This window comes from Natrix helvetica (genome assembly GCF_964273705.1).
Source record: "Natrix helvetica genome assembly, chromosome: 5".
Classification (NCBI taxonomy): domain Eukaryota; kingdom Metazoa; phylum Chordata; class Lepidosauria; order Squamata; family Natricidae; genus Natrix; species Natrix helvetica.
In genome coordinates this window covers 59,105,924-59,129,728 of record NC_138551.1, presented here as the reverse complement: position 1 = coordinate 59,129,728, position 23,805 = coordinate 59,105,924, and the positions used below count along the sequence as shown (strand labels likewise).

The window sequence follows — 23,805 nt, the reverse complement described above, 5'->3', positions numbered from 1 at the left end:
AAAGCACTAAGGCAATGAATAAATTATCAGAGCTGCCACCCGGTGCTCCCCACCACCTTTTATAGGTACATTGGTAATTAGGATAACCTGCACCTCATGCATGCGCACACCCATCCCCTAGTAACCGAAAACAAACACCACCCATCAATTAATCGTGGATTGTTGTCAGTCAGTTATCACTAGCTTTGTAGATTTACTCAGCTGTTTGTGTAGGAGTGAAGCCTGGTAAGTCTTGGCAGCTGGCCCAGGTTTCTCCCCTGAATAGCAGCTCCAGCCTATGGGCCGGCCAGAGCTGACATGATCATACTATTGTTGCCAAAATCAAATCTTTTGCTGGTCTGGAATTTTTATGTATGAGTAACACAACATAATATTGGGAAAAGTATACCCATGTTATAGAACAAGCAATACGCAATAGTCTATTCTTTCTAAGTATCATGGATAAAATAGCTCAACAAATGATGCAGAATTGAGAAACAAATAATACTGTAACTTGCTTTTATTGTTTAACTTCAAAATGTTAAATGAAATTAGGATTTTTATCAGGGGTGAAATTCAGCAGGTTCTGACAGGTTCTGGAAAACCAGTAGCAGAAATTTTGAGTAGTTCGGACAACCAGCAAATACCCCCTCTGGCTGGCCCCAGAGTGGGGTGGAAACCAAGATTTTGCAATATGCTTTCCCCAAGCGTGGGTTGGGAATGGAGATTTTGCAGTATCCTTCCCCTGCCATGCCCACCAAGCCACACCCACAGAACTGGTAGTAAAAAAAATTGAAATTTCACTATTGATTTTTATGTATTGAATAAAATAACAAACTTACTGTTTTTGGTAAAGCTCTAACTCAGAAAAAGGTTCTGTCTCAGAAACAAGTATTTACTATTTGTAAACATCTTACCAGGTAATCTTAAAGATAACAGGAAAGGTTGGCTTTCTGATTATTATTTTTTCAAAGTTACAACTTTTTAGAGATTATCCAAGTTGAATTTTCTATTTAGTTCTTAGTGGCTTCCATCTGTTATTAGGTCTGGTCTTCTTTGGGTCATATTACAATTATTTATACTAGTATCTTAGTGAACAACGTATTACATATTTTTAGATACTTTTCTACCCCAATTCCCCAACTCTCTTTTATACTTGATACTTGGAAATCACTAAAATCTTTGTTTTATGGTACAGTCCAAGATTTATTTGCCATGCTTTTCCCATTCATTACATTAACATTTGTGGAATAAAAGAGACATTTAAAACTAAAACAAACATTGAGTCAATATCACAAATGTTGGGACCCCAAACTAATTGATATGCATGGACTGAATTCAGCAACACTTTCCTTCTATCCTAAATCTCATGTATCTGCCAAGGGATAATTCTCCATAGGCTGGTTATTCTGGACTATCCTTTCCTATAAGATAAATCTTGGTGACTGAGAAATATGCTACAGACTGCGTATATTAGGCAATTTTCTCTTAGCCCTATTCCTTTTAGGAAATATATCCGTGAGGTTTGATTTCTTCTCCATTGTATCCAAGATATTTTTAATAGTAGTTTTCCATGGCTTAAGCAATGATCTTTCAAATAATTTCATACTTATATTCTAACAAATGGTCTAGCGCACATTGCAATATATATGTAACATATATTACATTAATATTAATATATTGGATAATTTATACTGTAAATTATATTACTGTAAAAGTTCAACTGTTGAAATGTTGGCCATTTTAAAGCTCAGACAAAAGTGCCATTCTGAATCATATATCTGTTGAAGGTATGTAATTGTAATTAAGAAAACAATACTGCTGATATAAAACATGAAATTTTAGCAACATTTCCAATTTTCTTATATCCTTATATCACCCTTGAAATCAATTAAAAATGTAAAATGTAAAATCTAAATATATAAATATACAAATTTGTGTTTTAAAAAATAAAATATTATTTTACCATAATTGTTCAGCTTAAATACAACAAAACTTCAATTGCCTTCTAAGAAAATGCATCTACTATTCTTATGTAAACATTAACAATAAACAAGGTATCTGCCAATATTTTCAGATTGCTATATTCTGTTTCTACTTTTATTTTCCAAGTATTTTTTCTTTCACATTTAATGTAAAAGAACATTCATACTTCAAAGTAGACACGAAGTCCAGATTTTGAACTATTTAAGAAATACAGAGCCAAAAATATCAATTGTACCCTATAATTTCTATAATTAATAGGACAAACACAGAGAATGACATTTTAATTTTCTACTTTCATTTCAACACCGTGTTTCAGTTACTCAGGCAGAATGTGCACATAGTAGTTGTTTTTAGAAAAAAAGAACACTGGTCTGAACTAAAAATCCAATCAAAAATCAACTGGCTTTTCTTCTAAAAAAAAAATGAAGGGCAGGAGTATAGACTAACTACAAAATAATTAGTACTTTTCTTCTACTCGTAACAAAATAAGACAAGTGAAAAGAAACTAAAAGAAGTTTCCTCTTTTTCAGGGATTTCTTTCTGAAGCCCTTTTCAGAGCAAGACTGTAGACTCTAATTTTAAACTCAAGTAAGGACCGTCAATTGCTTTATTTCTGGATTATATAGTGGGATAGTGGGATAATCCTGTAAAAATATCTAACAAATATTTTGTATCCATTTAGCCAAGGCTTTCAGCTAGTTTAGATGATTAAATAAAAGCCACCTCATGTAATCTGCATATACAGTAGTCCTTTGACTATAGTTTTATTTATGAGTATTTAAAAGTAGTTTGTGAACAAAAACATGATGATGATGATGATGATGATGATGATGATGATGATGATGATGATGATATACTTTGAATTATTTATAAATTTGCTTTTAAAAAGATTTTGTGGTTAGTTTATGCATTCTTATAAATGGTGATAAGAAGGAGATATAAATGATAATGCCAAAGACTCAGCAAAAGAGGTTTTCCTTGTCATGCTCCTGTGGAATGTTATGGATGCAAATCAACCAGAACTCTTATACTGACTCAACTGAGATGTTATGGGCAAGTCAACTTTAGAAAACCAAAAATATGCTGTAGTCTTTAATATTGTACAGTCCTCATGAATGCTATTTTATCAATGACAAACAAAGCAAGTGTAATATGAAGAATCAGAAAGTGGGGGGAAAGTTTATTCATAATGGGACATCTATGATTTAGATATGACAGGTGAATTGTCCCAGTGTCTGCTAAGTCATTTTTCTTTCTCCTTTCTCCTTCAATGTGTGGTGAATACCTCTATTTAAATTTCTCAATTGAAGACATTAAAGAATAACAAGCTCAGATGACATTTACAGATAGAACTTTAATTCAAGTAAATTGGTTTGAAAACCAGTGTCATGACCAGTCTTGAACCATATTACTATATGTTAAGTCAACATTTTGACAATTATTTTTTACTTTTCCCTTTCCTGCAAGAAACTCATAAAACCTTATACTGTCAGAATAACATCAATAATATTGCTTCCTTCTCTGAATCTTACAAATGATGTGTTATTCTTGCTCTCATTCCAAACTTAGGATACCAAAATAATTCTCAGTGAAAGTAACCACTTTCATTTAATAATAGTTCATTTTACATTGGATTTTATATTGCATTTATTCTAGCTCTGCAGTTCATGTTCACAGATATATAAAATAGTCAATTTGAAGAATTCTAATGAAATGTACCAATAGGAAAGCTATTGCATGTGAGCAGGAATTTTTGTGTTGAATTATATGTACAAAAATCACCCTGAAAATTACATTTGGAGTATAACAAAAAAAAAGAATGTACCCACTACCACTACACAACGATTTCCATTAGTGAGAAGAAGTTGCCATTTAAAAAAAATGTCATGTACCTTGAAAAAAATAAGTAATGGAGTTTTTAAAAAACCTAATACATATCGGTAAGCTTTGCAAAAAAAAAGTAGCAAAAGCATTTTATCATTAATAGCAAGTCTTTGGGCTCAAAAGTCAAATTAGTATTTGCACATAATGGAACAACAGGAATACAGATTGGCTTGAAAAAGATCTCTGAAGAATTCCATGGTAAACAATTTGATTTGCCAAGAAAACTTGACTCAATGTGCTCTTAGCTGCAGTCAAGATCAATTCAGGGAAGATTTTACTTCTTTAAATAAAGCTTAAACTTTTAAACCTACCACATTAATGGACTTCTAAAGATCAATTTGGACAAACAAAACAATTTTCATTCCTTCTTTGAGAATATTATGTAACTATACAAGAAGCTATTTTTCCCGACATTGGAAACAATTTCTTCATGCTTAAAATTTAATATAACTGGTTTCAGTTATACAGTAAATTAGCATACAAATAGATTTCTTTCTCACCTTTTTTTCCTCACTACTCCCAAAAGGGGGGGAAATGCATATCAGAAGTTGGATAGCAGGGGGAAGTTTGGCTGAAAAAGATGCAGGTAATTATAACCTAGGAACAAAAACTTCCAATTACCTTCCCACTTTCTCCCAAAAGAGAGGAATATGAAACGTGAAAGCCTCACCATTTTATCTCATTATGATAGCAACAGTTTTCTGTGATGTCTGAAGCAGTTTAACAGCAGTAACCAGGAATTTTGACATTAAGAATATGAAAATGTAATGCCAAAGTAAGAATAACAGAACTTTGAATTGAAATGTGCCAAACAACTGAAAGCCAAACATGTACAAATCTCAGCTTTGTTAATGTAATTATATTGGAGAGAGAGGTGGAAAATTGACTTATGTCACTGAATAGGCAAAGAGAAAAAACAGAACAAGAGATGCAGTTTTACAGTATCAAACACAAAGGCAACTCTAATTACACTGTAGAAGGAAAATTGAGAAAAATACATTGCCACCAATGGTAAAACACAAAAAAATAAACACCACAAATAGGATTTTTTAAGTCTGTTACTAAGAATAAACTTTTAGAAACTTAATTAGGATGCAGAAATTGGAATTATACTTAAAACAATTATATCAGCTTTAAAATTAGGGGACAGATAACTTTAAATTATTTTTACTAATACAAACACAAAATACTTGTAAAAATATAGTTTCTCACTATAAAAAGCTGTGAGCAAATTATTTTTCATTCCTTATTTTGTTATTACCCTATTCTGCGTTATTGGTATCCTACAACAATGGATCTATTCAGTTACTTGTTCCTGAAAGGCAGTCTGTAGCACCAAATTTGTCAAAATTTTGCTTCCTTTTTGTAATATTCTTTTATTTGACTAACTGAAGTAAGCAATCTTCTTAGTTGCACAAAAGTTGCATCTTTACAGCCATAGTTTCCTTGCTATAGTTTTATTTGACACCATAAAAAGCAGACCATATTAGAGGAAGAAAAAGGTGTCAAAGAAACAGTAAGTCCAAATGATATGTAAGTAAACCCCAAAAGAAATACACATTACTCTGAATGTATTAACAATGGATTTAAGTGGTTCATTTCATAATAAACAGTAGTACTGATCCAAATAGATCTGCAAACCTATAGGAATTTTATAGAGATATTAAATAATATGATGTCTAGAAAACCACTCCCAACATGGCATTTTATTTCTCCTTCTTTTTGTACTTAAAATATGTAACTAAAAGAACGTATGTATATATCCAAGGACTGTAAGAACAAGGACATTCACAATTTTGAAATTAGACTAAGGATCAAATTAGATCAAGGATTACATATAAATGTAGAAAACAAATTGTCCACTCGTTTAAATTTAGTGTTGTTTATAGAAAGGCCTTTCAATGAAGGATGCTAACTACAAATGTAAGGAAGAACTAAGACAAAGGCATCTATAAGGATTCAACTCGGAAATATAGCATAAAATCAGAAGAAGAAAAAAAGGGGGGAAGTGGGCAAAAGTTAACGAGAGAGAGAAATCCAATCAAGTGAGGTTACTTCAAATACGTCAAAAGCAAGAAGACTATTACTCTGAATGCTCTCCAGTTTTACAATCTTAATGAAATATATCCTAGAAAGTTCGGGAAAGCAAAGTGGTATAAGAGAGTAGAAGAGAATAAAGAGTGGAGAATGGTTTCCCTCTTCAAGAAAGAAAATAAAATTAGTAATTATCGAGCCTAATAATACCTGAGAAGGTGTCAACACAGGTAAGAAAGCAGAATATTTGCAAGATTCTGTAAGATTACTAAGAATTAGTATGGCTTTATAAAAATCATGGGAGCCAATTCTAAAAATGCTTGCTTGTTCAAATTCAAATTCATGGATACCATATAGATATGTGTAAAGTTTACCTCACTATTGAATGCTTTTTTTTATATTAGGACTCAGGATCTAGCCAATTTTATCAGTTATACTTACATACTTACAGCTGCTAAACATTTATGTGAGTTATTACATAGCAACATGAACATAGTGAAAATATTTTACACAATATTATCCAATAAAGGCATGCAGTTCAAATTAGAGCAAGCATAGTCAATCTATGACATTACAAACTTTACTGATAATCATCTGAGTTTGATGCACTAAAATAACAAATGAAGTTATTTGCAATATCAGACAACATTGTCTTTAGCCAACACTAATCCATTCAGTAATCAAATATTATATTACAGCCACGTTCATAGAACATCAGAAAGAAGTCATCAATGTGAGATGAAAATATCTCCCAAATTCTAGTGCCATATACATGTTAGCATGCACATGGGGTGTTTTTTTTTGAGAAGGTTCAGATGCTATGGCTATCAACCACAACATTACAATAAGATATATAAATCTGTGCCTTCCATTATATATATATTTTTCAGTATGCTGACCCACATTGGTATCTCTTCGTTTCCTGTAGCATTAAGTTACATTCCTCACATTTCATTCCAGTAGTACAGTTTGATCTACTTTCAGTCAGTCAGTCATATCCTTCATTTTTTAAAAAAATAAATAATTCAAGGAAGTGAATGCACCCAGCACTTCTTTCTTCTCCTATTTTCTCAACAGCAACAATGGGATGGGTTGGGCTGAGAGTATGACTGATCCAAAGTCACACAGTCAGCTTACATGCCTTAAGCAAAACTAAAATTCACAAATTCCTGGTTTCTAGCCTGGTGCCTTAACCAGAAGATCAAATTGGCTAAAATGTAATTAAAAGAGCAATATGAGCATACCCAATCATTTGCTATTGTTATGTGTTTTTCAGTCAGAATCTTTATTTTTACAAGATCTACAAGCATTATATTATGTAATGCTTATCTATAAGCATTACATAATATACTATAATTAATAATCTTATAGAACTGAATTTGAACTTTTGATTAGCCATCCTTGATAAATAATTTTGATTAAGCATTTTCTTTTTATTTCACTTTACAGTGGTAATTACTGATATGATTTTTGAGACATGTAGAAATAAATTTCTGGAACCAACAACTCTTTGTTGTTGATATGATGTGAAGAACATATTAAGGAGTTAAAAAAATATGGAGGAAGTAGAATATAAGAGCAATTAATACAAATGAACAGCATTGTTAACAAAATGAAAAACCCAGAATATATGAAGAAACTTAAAGAAAGCTTTGTTGGCAGCTAATTTCTTCAGGGCTATTTATTTGAGATTTTTCTTTTTACATTTGATGATTGCTAGGGCAACTGGTGTTAATGATAGCTCACAACAAGATGGAAATGTAACATGAAAAGCTACTTTCTGTTTTCAAAAATAAACACTGTCACTAAAATTTTTCTTCTTTATTCACATTTCACTCTGCTCGCCTAAAAGATGGGAAAAATGGAAATGAATATAGCAGTAGGTGGTGCATATTATATCCATTAGAAGCCATAAGAAGAAGAAAAGCAATCTTTGCTACACTAGGAGCTTGCTAATAAACACATACTATGCCCAATACCAATTCAACTAAGTATTTTTCTCTTGCTTCATGAAAACAAGTTTATTTTCTTTCTTGTTCTAAACATGCATGGTGTAGTTTGAAACGATCTATCAAAACCATTAAGAGGAACTTTCCTATCTCCAACTTGTTTTTTTCTCCGTACTTGCATACCTAATAAATAAAGAAGCCATTTCCATAAATAAAACAGGGCACTTTCTTTTCTTATCTAGCTACAGCATACATCACTTTTTAATTTTTAGAAAATAATAAAGTCATTATTTTAGTTCCATGTTAATTTTAATGTAAAACATCTTTATACTAGTATTCAAAACCTTTGTTCTCTGACACATTTAAAGCACTTTTACCTTGTCCAGAAACATCAGTGTTATCAAGATTGTATCTAATAATGGTTGCATAAGACAAATTTGGAGAAAACACTGAAGTCTGATGAGGATGAAATCTATTTTCATGGGATTTGGTGGAACCGAACCCAAAATTTGATTGAATCCAAAAGTGTACTTGCTATATCAAATACACTTGTTTTTCCATAACCTTCATTATCTCATTGCAAATATCGGGGTGGTTTTTATAAGCATTTTCTTAAGAATAATCACAAGGTAAACTGAAATTATACTAATTCCTAGATTTAGTTTTGCTTTCCATATCACCATGAACAATGACTTTATTCAAACTTTACATTCATAACACTCTATTTCCAACTTCTTGGGAGATAAATTGCTTTGAATTAGAAAAAAACCTATGTTTTAAAACTTTTATTTTTTATATGTTCTATACAATGCTTAGATGTGAAATACAAGAATAATTATAATGATAATAAAGTTTTAAATCCAACTCATAAGTTCACTGAATATATTATCACATGAAACATAATAGATTAAAATGAGGATGACAGGACAGATTAAAGAACAAACTATTTCCCACCCCTTTTATGTTTTCTATTCCTATTTAAATTAAGCTAATATTTCAGACTTGTTGTTACTAGGAGCCAAACAAAAACTATGACATGTAATTAATTATACACAGGAGCAATACAACTGATGAAAATTTTCTAGCAGGCTTTATTACCATCCATCAAATCTTATTGATCCATATCATTGAATGCATTTTCAAGTTAAGCTTCTAATAAAATCATTGGTATTTTCTTCCTCCTAACTAAGACTATGTTTGAATTATTTTGGTAATAAGAAAAACTATTTCATACAGAAGAAGAACATTGTTTATATTTTCTGTTCTTAACATTTCAAAATGTTCCCCATCAAAGCTAATGAAGGCATGATTATTTCTTTTATTTAATGTTTGCAAACAGACAACAAGAAAGGGCTTTATTTTGGCTTCTTCATTCCTCAAAGCAGTATACCAAGTATTTTTAAAAGTATCCTGAGGCCACCTTTAGTACATCAGAGATGAGTAAGAATTATAAAATTATCTTTATCACATTGTATACATGAGTCAGAAATATCCTTTTTCTGACTCTGTTCCTAATATTTCTGATTTCATAAAATAAAGAATTTTTTTTTAAAAAAAAGCTTTTCTGACATAAGGAGTAACCGTTTGTCTAAGCTTGTATGCACTTCTTGCTTCTCAAATTAAGTATAATACACAGAAATCAGTGGAAGAGAATATTTGTAGCTCAGGTTTGAAATGAGATGTCCTTGTTTCAGTGACATGCGGTGAGCTTTACGGCTGGTGAGGCTGCGCCTCCCTCCTGCGCACGTCCCATTCCCCACCTTCCTAAGTCAACATGAAGGGGACCGCGGAGCGCGCTCCGTGGGACAGCGGCTCACGCTCCGCGATCCCCTTCATGTTGACTCAGGAGTCAGGAAGGAGGGGAATTCCCCTCCTTCCTGACTCCTCAGTCAACATGAAGGGGACCGCGGCTCACCTTCCTAAGTCAACATGAAGGGGACCACGGAGCGTGCTCCGTGGGACTGCTGCTCACGTTCTGCGGTCCCCTTCCTGTTGACTTAGGAAGGCGGGGAATGGGACGTGCGCAGGAGGGAGGCTGAGGCTAGAGGAGCCTCCTGCACATGTGGTCCCATTTCCCTCCTTCCTGACTCCTGAGTCAACATGAAGGGGACCACGGAGCTCTCCCATTCCCGACCACGTGTGCAGAAGGCTCCTCAGCGCCTTTTCCCTTTTCCCTTTTTTTTAATTTTCATGATGACAGCGGTACGGCTCTGCCTCCCCTGACCGCACGTCCCTGCCTTGTTTTCTTGTAGATGTTTCATTACCCAAACTAGGTAACATTATCAGCACTGATGATGTTATCGATTTTGGGTACTGAAATGTCTGGAAGAAAACAACCCTACTCAGAGAGCACCAAGGACCCCACAGATTGAAGTCTCACATCGCTGGATGTTAACTTTAACAGAATACATCTTGATAGAGAGAATGTTAATATATTTAGCTGAGAATAATGAGAAGAGCATAATTTCTTAGTGATTCATGGCCAATTGGTCTGTTCTAAATCCTACATTTCCAGAGAGACACAAACAAGAATTTATAAACCTCAACAATATCTCAGAGAAAATAGTTCATATATTGTAGAGGCAGGGGTGGGTCCCGGCAGGCACTACTGCTGGTTCGCTTGTGTGTATGCTGTGCATGTGCACTTGATGCGCACTGCATGCACATGCACAGTGTGATTAAAATTGTTCTGCATGTGCGTATAACCAAAAAGCAAGATGGCGGCGCCTATGGTGCTGCCCAGAGAACCGGTTTGGATGCATGACAGGCCTGGGTCGCTGCCAGTTCCAGCGACCAGCCGCCAAACCACTACCGGTTCAGCCGAACTGAGCCAAAATGGTAGGAACTGTGTACAGGTCACTTAAGAGATGAAAAATTTGTCTGGGAACCCATAGAATGTTCTCACTTCAACCTTAAATCAATTTGACACAGATTGCTAGAATAGCTATTTAAGCATTTTAATGCAATAAATAATTTCCAGGTATTTATTGCAATGTATTTTGTTTTAATATTTCATTAAATATTAATTTTATTTATTAAATATATTAAAACATTTTATTTTAAAAACATATGTATTTTTCTGTTGCAACAAACAGCGTTACTTGTATATATACAGAGATCAAGAAGGTATTATATATTTATTTAGGGAAAAAAGAAAATACTGCAATTGTAAAATACTGAGATCTTTTTTTAATAGTTATGGGGATAATATCTTCTATGGACTTTTCTTCTGCCATTCCGTTTTCTATAGCTGCGCCAGATGCTATTATTTAAGTACAGATTATGATGACTTGAACTTCTATTTGTTTTCTATTCCATTCTGTGCAACAGTATCTCAGTTTTCCAACTTAATTACCACTTAAGAAGGGAAGGTTCTCAGATTGATTGTTCTAGGTTTCAATCTAAAACTTTATATCAGCTTTCTTTTTGGTCTAATGCCAGTTTTACTTTTGGACATTATTCAAATACACAGGAACAACAATTTATAATATGTAAAAATGCCAATTATAACTACAATTTAAGAACTGAGTCATATTGCTAGAATTCTTCCAATTTCCAAAATTGGTCTTTAGAACCTTCAAGAGATCACATAACTAGATTCTGAATGCCAATTTATTGCTTATTTGTTTTAAATCTTTTATTATAATTTCTTATTTGTGACTTCTGGCTATTTACTGGCTTCTGTGTGTGTTACCCGATTGCAGGTAAAAACTGTTGCAGTTTAAAGATTAGTCAGATTAGATCAAAAGACAGATTAGATAAAGTACGGTAATTTGGTTACTAGGCAACTGATTGTTCAATATTGAAAATTCCCTATCCATGTGATAATTTACTTGATAAATGATCAAGTTATAGATATATGACAGTCCCATGGCTTCTCATTTAAAGGGTCCTACATTTAACTTCACCATTAATAAAAATTAAAGATTTGGGTATTTTTAAAGAAAAGAAGCAAAGGTTAATTTCAGAATATTTTTTTTTCACAATAAAAGAAATTGGCTGCTTAAAAGAAAGGACAGATGCAGAATCAAGCATAATTATAACTAAGAAAGTTCAGTTCAATTCATATTACATATGGATTTATCTACCGTATTTTTCGCCCTATAAGACGCTCCGGAATATAAGACGCACCCAATTTTAAAGGAGGAAAATCTAGAAAAAAAAGATTCTGAACCAAATACTGTAGTAAAATATTTTATATCAACTGTATAAAGTTAACAGCAGTTTAAGAACAATTTTATGTCCCCCATTTTTAGATGACCCAGGCAATGTTCCCTCTAATTTTTTTTCAGTGTGAGCAGAAAAGTATAGTATTTGAGCGGCACATATTTATGCTTGAGCAGCACCTGAATTTTTTTCACAGGTGTCACCTAAGACAACAACAAAATCAGTATTATTTGAAACTCAAAGTTATGTTTATTCAAGGTACCCGCTTAATTGAAAGTGTTATATAGTATTACTTAACAACGCTCCTGCTTAGTAACCAAAATGTTGGGTCAGGAACTCTGGCATTGAAGCATGCAAGTCTTAAAGCTGTCAAGTTACAAGATCCTTGCATCCCTAACCCTTTAGGAAAAAAAACCCCAAGGGGTCTTCAAACTTGACAGCTTTAAGACTTGTGGACTTCAACTCCCAGAATTCCTCCTCCAGTCATGTTGGCTCAGGAACTCTGGCATTGAAGCATGCAAGTCTTAAAGCTGTCAAGTTACAAGACCCTTGCACCCTTAACCCTTTAGAAAAAAAACAACCCAGGGTCTTCAAACCTGACAGCTTGAAGACTTGTGGACTTCACCTCCCAGAGTTCCTCCTCCAGTCATGTTGGCTCAGGAACTCTGGCATTGAAACATGCAAGTCTTAAAGCTGTCAAGTTACAAGATCCTTGCATCCCTAACCCTTTAGGAAAAAAACCCCCAAGGGGTCTTCAAACTTGACAGCTTTAAGACTTGTGGACTTCAACTCCCAGAATTCTTCCTCCAGTCATGTTGGCTCAGGAACTCTGGCATTGAAGCATGCAAGTCTTAAAGCTGTCAAGTTACAAGACCCTTGCACCCTTAACCCTTTAGAAAAAAAAACAACAACCCAGGGTCTTCCAACCTGACAGCTTGAAGACTTGTGGACTTCAACTCCCAGAGTTCCTCCTCCAGTCATGTTGGCTCAGGAACTCTGGCATTGAAACATGCAAGTCTTAAAGCTGTCAAGTTGCAAGACCCTTGCACCCTTAACCCTTAAAAAAAAAAACAGGGTCTTCAAACCTGACAGCTTGAAGACTTGTGGACTTCAACTCCCAGAATTCATCCTCCAGTCATGTTGCGGCGACATCATCTGCGTGGATCTGCTCCATCTTCGGTTTTTTTCACAGGGGGCAGGGCTGCTGCTGAAGATGCCATCGACGAGCCCTTGCCGCCACCAGAATAACAGCTGCCTCCTCTTCCTCCTCCAACAGCACCACCACACTTGGAGTGAAGCCGCCAAAGCTCCCGCTGGTGCCCCCGCCCATGGCAGCGGCGGCAGCGCGTCCCCCATGAGGCTTTTCCCCCCCTGCTGCCCTCCTCCGCCTTCCTACTGGCTCCCGCCCGTGGCAGCGGCGGCGGCGCCTCCCCCTCTGTTCGGAGCATCTGAGCTGAGCCCCGTTACCCTTGCCCCCTCCTCCTCTGCTGTGCTTTTGAGGAGCCATGAGCCGCGGGAGCCAGTAGGAAGGCGGCGGAGGGCAGCAGGGGAAAAAAAAGCCTCATGGCTTCTCAAAAGCACAGCGGAGGAGGAGGGGCCAGCAGGGTAACGCGGTGTCCAGCTCAGATGCTCCGAGTGGAGGGGGATGCGCCGCCGCCACTGCCATGGGCGGGAGCTTTGGCGGGAGCTTTGGCGGCTTCACTTCTCACTTCTCGTGCGTCCCCCTCCACTCGGAGCAAGTTAAAAACCTAGAATGGGACACAATCAAACTTGGTTCTAGGTTTTAACTTCCCAATCTAGCGTTCTCCACCCACCCACACCCAATCCGCCCGGATCTGTCATGCAGCAAAGAGATACAGTAGCTGGGCGCAATAGCAGCAATAGCAATAAGCAGATCCGGAGAGATTTGGGGTTGGGGGTGGAGAACGCTAGATGGGACACAATCAAACTTGATTCAAAGGCTTCGGCTCCTGAGATCGGTGCGCTGCCATCCAAAATGCTATTACTACGATCTCTGCCGCCTGGAACCGCCCGAGAAGCGGCAGGTAAAGCGGGCGCTGCAGCGATCGTGGTACCAGCATTTTGGATGGCAGTGCACCGATCTCAGGAGCCAAAGCCTTGAGGCACCTTTCGTTTGCAGGAGGAGGGCAGCTTAAAGCAGCGCCCCAGCAATGTGAGGAGCCGCTGCCACCGCCACCACCGCCTAAGCCCTCTCGGGAGCCCAGCCGAGCGGGAGCTCTGAAAGCGAAACCTCTCTCCTTTCCAGCCATCACGATCTCTGCAGCCCCCTCTTTGCCTGCCCCATTTTCAGATGACCCAGGGCTACATTCGGCTTACAAGACGCACTCAGATTTTTACCCTCTTTTTTGGAGTAAAAAAGTGTGTCTTATAAGGCGAAAAATACGGTACCTATCTGCTAAGAAATGAATAGCATGGATGACACTGCTAGCTATTCATTCTTCTCTCATGTCCTCTCAGATCATTTTAAAATTAGTAAATAAAGACAATGGAACAAGGTGGATTAATCTAAATATGAAGTATTTGAAGTACATTAAGACACTTTTACTGTCCAAATGAGTATAATTAATTAACTGTGCATCATTTAACTACATTTTGAAAGATAAAATGTTTACCTAAATTTATAAGAATCTGGGTCTCTAAAAGATAATTATGCATGGGAAATTAATTCCCCTTGGTGTAGAATCAATGTGCGTTCAGTGCTGATGCCAGTGTATTCCTGTTTTAAAACTAAAATGGCACTAATTAAAGCAGAAGCATAAGAATATTTCATTTTATAAATTAATTCTTAAGTGATACTAAAAAAGAATTTCCAGAATGTTAGAAATGGGTAACGTATATCTGAATACCTGCAAAGCCAACACCGGATTCATATCACTGGCACTAGCCCCATTTTTAAATGAATAAATGGTCAGCAGAAATTTTATGTTATCAATGAAATCTCTCTGAGAATTACCCAGATAGTTTGTCATATTAAGACTATATTAATATAACAGTTTCATCATAATGAACTTATCTAAATGTTATTAAATTACCAACTTAAGCTTTTGTGACATAGATATATTGATACATGTTAAAAACCTCTAGCAATTATTGTGGCTATCATGCCAAATGAAATGTTACCGTGATCCAGTGAAACTATTTGAAACTATCTATAATCCAACCAAATCATGTTAAACAATCAATGATAAAGAATCATAAAATATTAAATATGTTTCTTACAATATTAGGATGATTTCAGTTCCACACAATGTGTTTTCATTTACATTAAACACCCCAGGAAATGTTCAAAAAGAATTAAACTTAAGCATAGAGTTTAAGCTTGATTGTGCTATAACCACAGGTTTGCTCCATTATTTTTTCTGTTTTGATTTATTATTACTAAGTTTGTTCACATGGAGTAGGGGTTAAAGATATTGATTTGATATTGTAATTATGAATATTAAATAGAGAAATGAAGTTAATAAAAGTTATCCATTCTCTCCAAGAAGTGCAAGGGACTTCTTTACATAAAAATTGCCCTAAGCCTGAGAACTATAGGTTTCTATTCCATCAACTTCATTTGTATCACATCATGCGTGAGAGAACTTAGCCTTCTTCCAAAGCACCGGTAAAATGCTATACTATAACCACAAGGAAGGCTGCACTGCCAAGGCCTTTGAGGCTGAGGCAAACAGAAATGAAGAGGATCACAGAAGTATTGACCTACACATTTGATCATTTTTGATTCCTTACAAACAAAGAATGGCAACAGAATTGATCCAGACTTTAATATGTTCTGGCATTATGTATTATTTCATATCAGAAAGAAAGCAGACTTTTGTATTATATATTTTGAAGCATAATTTTGAAAATATAACAGTTGAATGTATGGAACTTTTTCTAGATATTTAAGATAAATAATTCTTGAAGTGGAACTTTAATATATGCAATATCCTTTTACATCACAGCAACAAAATAGTTTTATATAAAGAAAAGCTATAGAAGAGCTCAATTAGCAGTGAAAAATTATCACCTCACAAATAGTAACAAAATTAAATTCAATGTATGAGCTATTCATAAACATTAGATTTAAATTAAGATTTTATCATTTATACTCACAGTTGACACTGGTCTCCTTTGATTCCTTTGGTTGTGCAGAAGCATTTTCCTGTTTGCATGTGACAAATATTTGCATGACCACTGCATGTGCAAGCTATAAAATCAGAAAGGGTTTAATGATTATATTACAATTTTTAATACAATACTTTGTATATCAAGACTATATATCCAAAAATGTATATTTTTGACTGTGCACCATTACATGATTGTGATTTGTGACCTTTCCACAAGCAATAACAATGGGGAAACTGAAACTGAAAGGAGATTGAAAATCACATTCACATGTCCTCGCTTAAGGACCCATGTGGTCCTTGTTTAATGACAGCAACCAGTACACTGTCACATGACATCGTGCATTACAGCTGCAGTGCTTACCGATGGAAATTCCAGTCCAATTACCGCCATTATATTTGTTGTCCAGTTATTAAGTAGTGTTTGACTCTTCATGATGGAATGACAAAAGCCTTTGTATAATAACGATAACTGGGCTGGAATTTCCATCACCAAGCATTGCAGCTGTAATGTTTGATGTCATGTGACAGCACTATTTAGGAATAGCACTCCAGCAGATACTGGTTGCTGTCAAGTCTTTAAACAAGGACATCATAATTTAAATGCCACCTTACAATTTTTAGTATAAGTTATTTTCCTTCCATACCAACGCTTACATCTCTGATGTCCTTTGAAAGTGAGAAAAATAACCTCTTTCCTGAACAGATTTGAAACCGGCAAATGTCAACTAACAATATCCTGATCATTTCCTACTTCATCACCAGGCCAAGCACACCCAAGAAAACTGCCCACCGCAGTAATGTCGCATAGCAACTTCAAGCCACCTCCTCTTAATAGTGCCAATCTTAGAAAATAAAGGTTACAGTTAGGAAAAGGCCAGAATAGCTTAAGGTATTTTATGACTTAACTCACAGCAACAGATATATGCTATCCACTAATCCCAATTCTTCAAGCAACTATATTTTAAAACTGACATTTTATCTTTATCAATGTTATTATTGTTTGTTTTGTTTGTTTGTTTGTTTTTTATTGGATTTATATGCCGCCCTTCTCCCAAAGGACTCAGGGCGGCATACAACATTAAAAAGCACATATCCCAAAAGTTTAAAAGAAATTAAATACATATCCCAAAAAAAACAAACCAAATTTATAAGACATTAAAAATGAGTTAAAATTAACAGGCCAGGCCGGCTTGCTAGAAAAGCCAACTTTTTAGAACGCGTCGGAAGGACCAGAGGTCAGGGATTATGCGAAGCTCCGGGGGCAGCTCATTCCAGAGGGAGGGTGCTCCCACAGAGAAGGCTCTCCCCCTGGGAGTCACCAGCCGACACTGTCTGGCCGATGGCACCCTGAGAAGGCCAACTCTGTGGGATCGTACTGGACGATGGGAGGCTACTGGTAGCAGTAGGTGGTTTCGCAGGTACCCTGGGCCTAGGCCATGGAGCGCTTTAAAGGTCATAATTAATACCTTGAATCGCACCCGGAAAACAATTGGCAACCAGTGCAGGCCGCCTAAAAGGGGTGTAACATGGGAGCACCTCGGTACCCTCATGACAACCCGCGCGGCCGCATTCTGGACCAGCTGAAGCCTCCAGGTGCTCTTCAAGGGCAGCCCCATGTAGAGAGCATTGCAGTAGTCCAGGCGAGAAAGGACGAGGGCATGAGTGACTGTGTACAGAGCATCCCGATCCAGGAAGGGGCGCAACTGACGTACCAGGCGAACCTGGTAAAAGGCCCCCTGGTCACGGCCGTCAGGTGTTCTTCTAAACTAAGTCGCATATCCAGGAGGACTCCCAGATTGCGAGCCTTCTCTGAGGGGGCTAAAATTTCTCCCCCTATCGTCAAAGATAGAACAAGATGTACAAATCGGGATGACGGAAACCACAGCCACTCAGTCTTGGAAGGATTGAGCTTGAGCCTGTTCCTCCCCATCCAGATCTGCACAGCCTCCAGGCATCGGGACATCACTTGAGGGCATCGTTTGGGTGGTTTGGGGTAGAGATGAAAAGTTGGGTATCATCAGCATACCGTACTCCAAAACCATAGATGATCTCACCCAGCGGTTTCATGTATATGTTGAACAGGAGGGGTGAGAGAACCGACCCCTGGGGCACCCCACAAGTGACATGCCTGGGGGTCGATCTCTGCCCTCCAGTCAAAACGAACTGCGACCGATCCAACAGGGAAGGAGGAGAACCACCATAAAACGGTGCCCCCCACTCCCAACCTGAGTCGTCGCAGTAGGCTACCATGGTCGATGGTATCGAAAGCTGCCGAGAGGTCTAATAGGACCAGGACAGAGGAGCAGCCCCTGTCCCGGGCCCGCCAGAGATCATCAACCAATGTGACCAATGCTATCTCTGTGCTGTACCTGGGCCTGAAACCAGGTAGACAGCTTCATCCAGGTACTGGGGAAGCTGACGTGCTACCACACTCTCGACAACCTTCGCTACAAAGCGAAGGTTGGAGACCAGACATAGTTGGCTAAAGAAGCTGGGTCCAGGGAAGGCTTCTTAAGGAGGGGCCTCACCACCGCCTCCTTCAAGGTGGTGGGAAAGAACCCCTCTCTCAATGAAATGTTGGTAATCGCCTGGAGCCAGCTTCGTGTCACCTCCCGGGAAGCCAAAACTAACCAAGAGGGACACGGGTCCAGAACACATGTGGCAGCACTGAGTCTCCCCATAATCCTGTCCATGCCTTCGGGGGTCACAGGGTCAAACTCATCCCAGATTGTCTCCTCAAGATTCATCCCCTTCGGCTCGCCCGAATCTACCCAGTCAGAGTCCAAGCCTGTCCGGATCTGAGCGATTTTATCCTGCAGATACTGAACAAATTCTTCAGCTCTACCCTGCAAGGGGTCTTACCCAGTTCCTTGGTTAAGTAAGGAGCGGGTCACCCTAAACAGGGTGGCTGGGCGGTTATCTGAAGATGTGATAAGAGCGGAAAAATATTGCCATTTTGCCGCTTCTGTCACCACTAAGTAGGATTTAATATGAATTCTTACTAGTGTTCGATCAGATTCGGACCGGCTGGCCCTCCAGCCACTCTGTAGACGTTTTTTCCGGCGTTTCATCTCCCGGAGCTCCTCGGTAAACCAGGGAGCCACCCGGGATCGACACCGGTCAGAGGCCGCAAACGCACAATGCGATCCAAGGCCCCAGCGGCAGCCCTATCCTGGGCTTCCACTAGGGCTTCGGTCGAGTTGTGAGCAAGGGATTCAGGAAAAGTCCCAAGCTCCACCAGGAACCTTTCGGGGTCCATCAGTTGCCGGGGCGGAACCATCTAGTCGGTTCCGCCTCCCTGCGGTGAGGGGTAGCGATATGGAAGTCAAGCCTGATGAGGAAATGATCAGACCATGACAAGGGTTGAATAGAAATATCCCCTAAATCTAGATCATTCATCCACTGCCCAGAGACAAAAATCAGGTTGAGCGGGATCAGGTTCAACAGGAATAAATTATAAGTATTCGAGGATGCACCCCTTTTCTCTAAAGTAACACTACTACAGCTACTCATCCAAAACTCTAAAGTATTTTCTGTAAAATGTACTTGAATTTTCATCCAACTTTGTTAACAAGATATATAGTACAAAAAGTTGTAATTTAAACTTAAAGCTTAATATTTGTCATTTTTTAACTACAATTAATATATACTAAATGAATTAAGTGGTCTAGACATTAATTAATTATGCCCTTTTCAAAACAAGGAGCTAGGATGGGAAAGGATATAAATCACTGCAATAACTGCAAAAGAGGCAAAGCATCAAGGATTTAACTGAGAATTTGACTTCTTTTAGCTAAAAAAACTCATTGCTTATACTAGAATTAATGTTGTGCTGTCATTTGCAAGCAGGAAAGTCATGCCTCTTTAGCACAAATAATTCACTTTTCAACTCTTCTCTCTACTGACTGCCTGTTGTACCATAGCCTCTTATTATTCTCAAGGCTGATGGGATATGCTAGTAGAATATACAGAAAAATAATGGAAAACTCATTCTGTGAAGGAAGTATTCAGTAGACTTGGGCAGATGTATAATAAATGTAATACCCAACAGCATGATCTCATTCACAATCCAGTAGTAGATGTGCTTTAAAGAAAAATCCATGACATAGAAATTTAACAATAATGCTAGGATTTTTTTTTCCTTAAAAGTCTGAGTTGTATCATAATGAACAACATCATTTAATCAGAACAAGATAATTGAAAAAAAAAAAGAATGCACGTGATGTCATCTTTCATTTGTAGTCTTAAAGTTGGGATTCCTGTTATTTTATTGCCTATCTAATCAAGAGAACCTTACCAGCAACTCACTGAGAAGCAATAAAATGCTGAAATACAATTGATAAATGAACAATACAAAGTGCCAATCAAGGATTATATAATTAAATATATATTTGCTCTTTGCTGAAATTATACTGAAATATATTGTTCTGAATAACTAGGAAGCAAACTGAACTGAAAAAAAATAATAATTTACTATTTATTTTCTCAAAGATGATAAATTAGTGTTTTAAATATCAACAAATAATAATTATAAACAGTAGCTTTTACAGGAAACTATTAGTTTGGTTATTTAAGATCAGAGATCAAAACTGTTATATGATACAAAAGTACATAAACATAAATAAAACATAACCTCATTATGTTTGTAGACAAGTCAATACCTATGAATTACGATGAATTCAACAACAGTTCTGAAAAAGGTTCAAGTTCTCCTTACAAAAACCGCCACTGAACAAAAAATAAGCCAATTTCTTAGATTTTTCATCACAGCAGTCTACTATCAGTAGTTATCTCTTTTCCTCATCTGGCTGGTCCAGTCAGCTTGCTGCCAGATGAGTGTTAATGTTGAATGCTAAGAGAAGTACAGTATATGGAGTTATGCAACAAAATGTAGAGAACTAGTTTTCTTGAATCAACAGAGACAAAAGAAAACTTGCAGAGACATGTTCTTAAATCTGTCCTCCAAAACTATAGATGGCATTGCACTGAAGGCAGCACGCAAGAAATTATTCTGTAGGGGCACACCAAATATTAATACAGGGATATTAATATTCCCAAATATTAATAAAGGCATAAAAGCAAAGGCCTCTACATAGACTGTCTATAGTAGGGGTCTCCAACCTTTGCAACTTTAAGCCTAGCGGACTTCAAAGCTGGCTGGGGAATTCTGAGAGCTGAAGTCTGCCAGGCTTAAAGTTTCCAAGGTTGGAAGCCCCTGGTCTAAAAACTGTAGGAGATACTATTTAATCCCTCCATAGATCTCATATAATTTTTATCTCTAGAGATATAAACTTGTTGAAACAGAGGTGAGATGAAAATTTAAATCTGTATTTATGCTTTGGTTTTTCTGAAGAAAAAATGAACTTGTCCTTGAGAATTAATGTTTGTGAGAGTCTTTCATAGAGTTTACTTTTAATCAATATTTTAGCTGGCAGGTTTTCACACATATCTCTAAGGAACTGAGAGCAGTTTGTAAATGTAAAAGTGCCTTTGGACTACACTAAGTCAATGCAAAGCATTACATTGATCAATTTATTTTGGACCACTTTTAATACTCTCAAGTTCTTCTACCAGCAAAATTATGCATGCAAAGCATTTTCCTTAATACCTGCAAGACTTTTACAGCTGCTGGCAAAACTATCACTGAAAAATAGAGCTATAGATTTCTATATCTGTGCACTCTGATTTAAATTCTCCAACTTAAGATTAGTTGAAGAGTAAATAGCCTAAGAATTTAAAATCCTCTGGTTTTTCAGTTATATTATTTATCTTCCAATTATGCAATTTCTTTTGCTAATTTTAAATTTACCAGTTTGCTAATAAAATCAACAAATCTTATAAAGTGTACTCAAAAATAAACTCAATTTATTTAAATAAAGTTTATTCTCAAATGTAAATACAGAATTGCAAATCTACAAAATCTTATAGGGTAAATAGGTCTCTATTTTTTCCTAAATATTTCACCAGCAGCAATTATTCATTCAATAAATGAATTCAAAATAAATTAGAAATAAAACAGCAACTATGTGATACACTGATTGCATCCATTCATCACAAATGCTTATTCTTTATATGTTAAAACAATATATCATAACTACTTATTTTTATGTTATACTGGATGTTTTAACTGTTATTTAATAAGATGTCATGAGGCAGTTTTGATTTGCTAGACAAATATAATAACATACAAGGAAATAAGTCTAGGAATGACATCACCAAGCTCTTGTCTGTCAAATTAATAATGTACAAAACTTTCCTGTTTTCATGCATATTTTTGCATGAATTTGTAACCTACATTATTAGAATTCCCTCCAATGTAGAAATTAAATTAGTTCAAGAAACCACTTTTCTACAAAAAATAGGATCATGACAGTTTTTGGTTTTCATTTAAATTAGAATTACCTTCTAATTTCCTAGCCTCCTGGTTCAATATGCTTTATTTCCCTTTTTCGCAACTTGACTACATGGATATTTCAATAACGTCCTCTATAATATTCATTAAAGATATTAAAGACATCTTATTTTATTTTTAGTTAATTTAATAAAAACAGTTGAATAAAAGGACAGTTTGGATAATTTAATCAGCTATATTGTCTATAGCTATTCTATCCCTGCTCAACCACTAGAGGACATCATTGGGGGATAGAGAAACATCTTTCCCCTTCTCAAATTTTTCCAAAAATAATTGCATTCACTGATGAATTATGGTTACCTTTGTCATTTTCATTGTTTTTTTAAAGTGTAGCAATAGTGCTGTCTTTGTTATATTTTAAGCAAAAAACCCAAACCTATATTTTTCGACAAGGTTAGATATTAATAATTTATATTCTAATAAAATGATATGAAAGTAAACTGTCATACTTACTAGTGAATCTGTTTCTATAGACAATTCACAAGACAGTTTTCATAGATTACGCTAAACACAATTGAAACCATTGTATTTTCAGTGACATAATCACATTCTTTAGGACCGGGACGGCGAACCTATGGCACGTGTGCCAGAGGTGGCAGTGGAGCCATTTGTCAGGTCATGTGAGGCGCTGCCCTGACACTGGTCAGCGTGCATGTGTGCGCTGGACACCTGAGCTCACCCAGCCATTTTTTGCCCTCCTCAGGCTCCAGAGGCTTTATAGGAGCCTAGGGAGGATGAAAAGAGCCTCTCCACTCCTTCCCTCCCCCAGGACGCCCTCCGGAGGCTCCATGAGCTTCCCTGAAGTCTCCGAAGTGCTCAAAACCGGAAGTCCGGTTTGCTCGGAGGGTCATTTTAAGTGCTCCGGGGACTTCAGAGAAGACCCCTGAAGGTCCCTGAAGCCTCCGGAGCACTCAAAATGATACTCCAAGTAAACGAGAAGTCACTTCCGGTTTGCTCGTAGGGTCTTTTTTTTGCCCTTCAGAGGCTTCAGGGAAGTCTCCTGAAAGTTCCTGAAACCTCTGGAGGGCCTCCGGGGGGGGGGAAGGCTTTTTTTCCCTCCCGAGGCTCCTATAAAGCCTCTGAAGCCTGGGGTTGTGAAAAAAGGATGCAAAAATTGGGGGGGGGGTCGTGCCTGTAATGCGCCCATGCGTGTGTGCACACTGGGGGGTCAAACATTGCATTATGGGTGTGGTACACCTGCGCATGACCCCCGTACGCTCCCCCCACTTATGGCACGCGAGCCAAAAAAGGTTCACTATCA

General features: G+C 37.0%; 1 protein-coding gene across 1 annotated transcript in view; it reads right to left on the bottom strand.

The window, feature by feature from the left end:
• Nucleotides 1–23,805, bottom strand: part of ATRNL1 (attractin like 1) — a 536,103-nt gene that overhangs the window by 373,420 nt on the left and 138,878 nt on the right. The window contains exon 20 of the mRNA XM_081954366.1: nt 16,119–16,212. Within this exon, the coding sequence (XP_081810492.1) occupies nt 16,119–16,212 (94 nt within the window). The remainder of the gene's footprint in view (nt 1–16,118; nt 16,213–23,805) is intronic.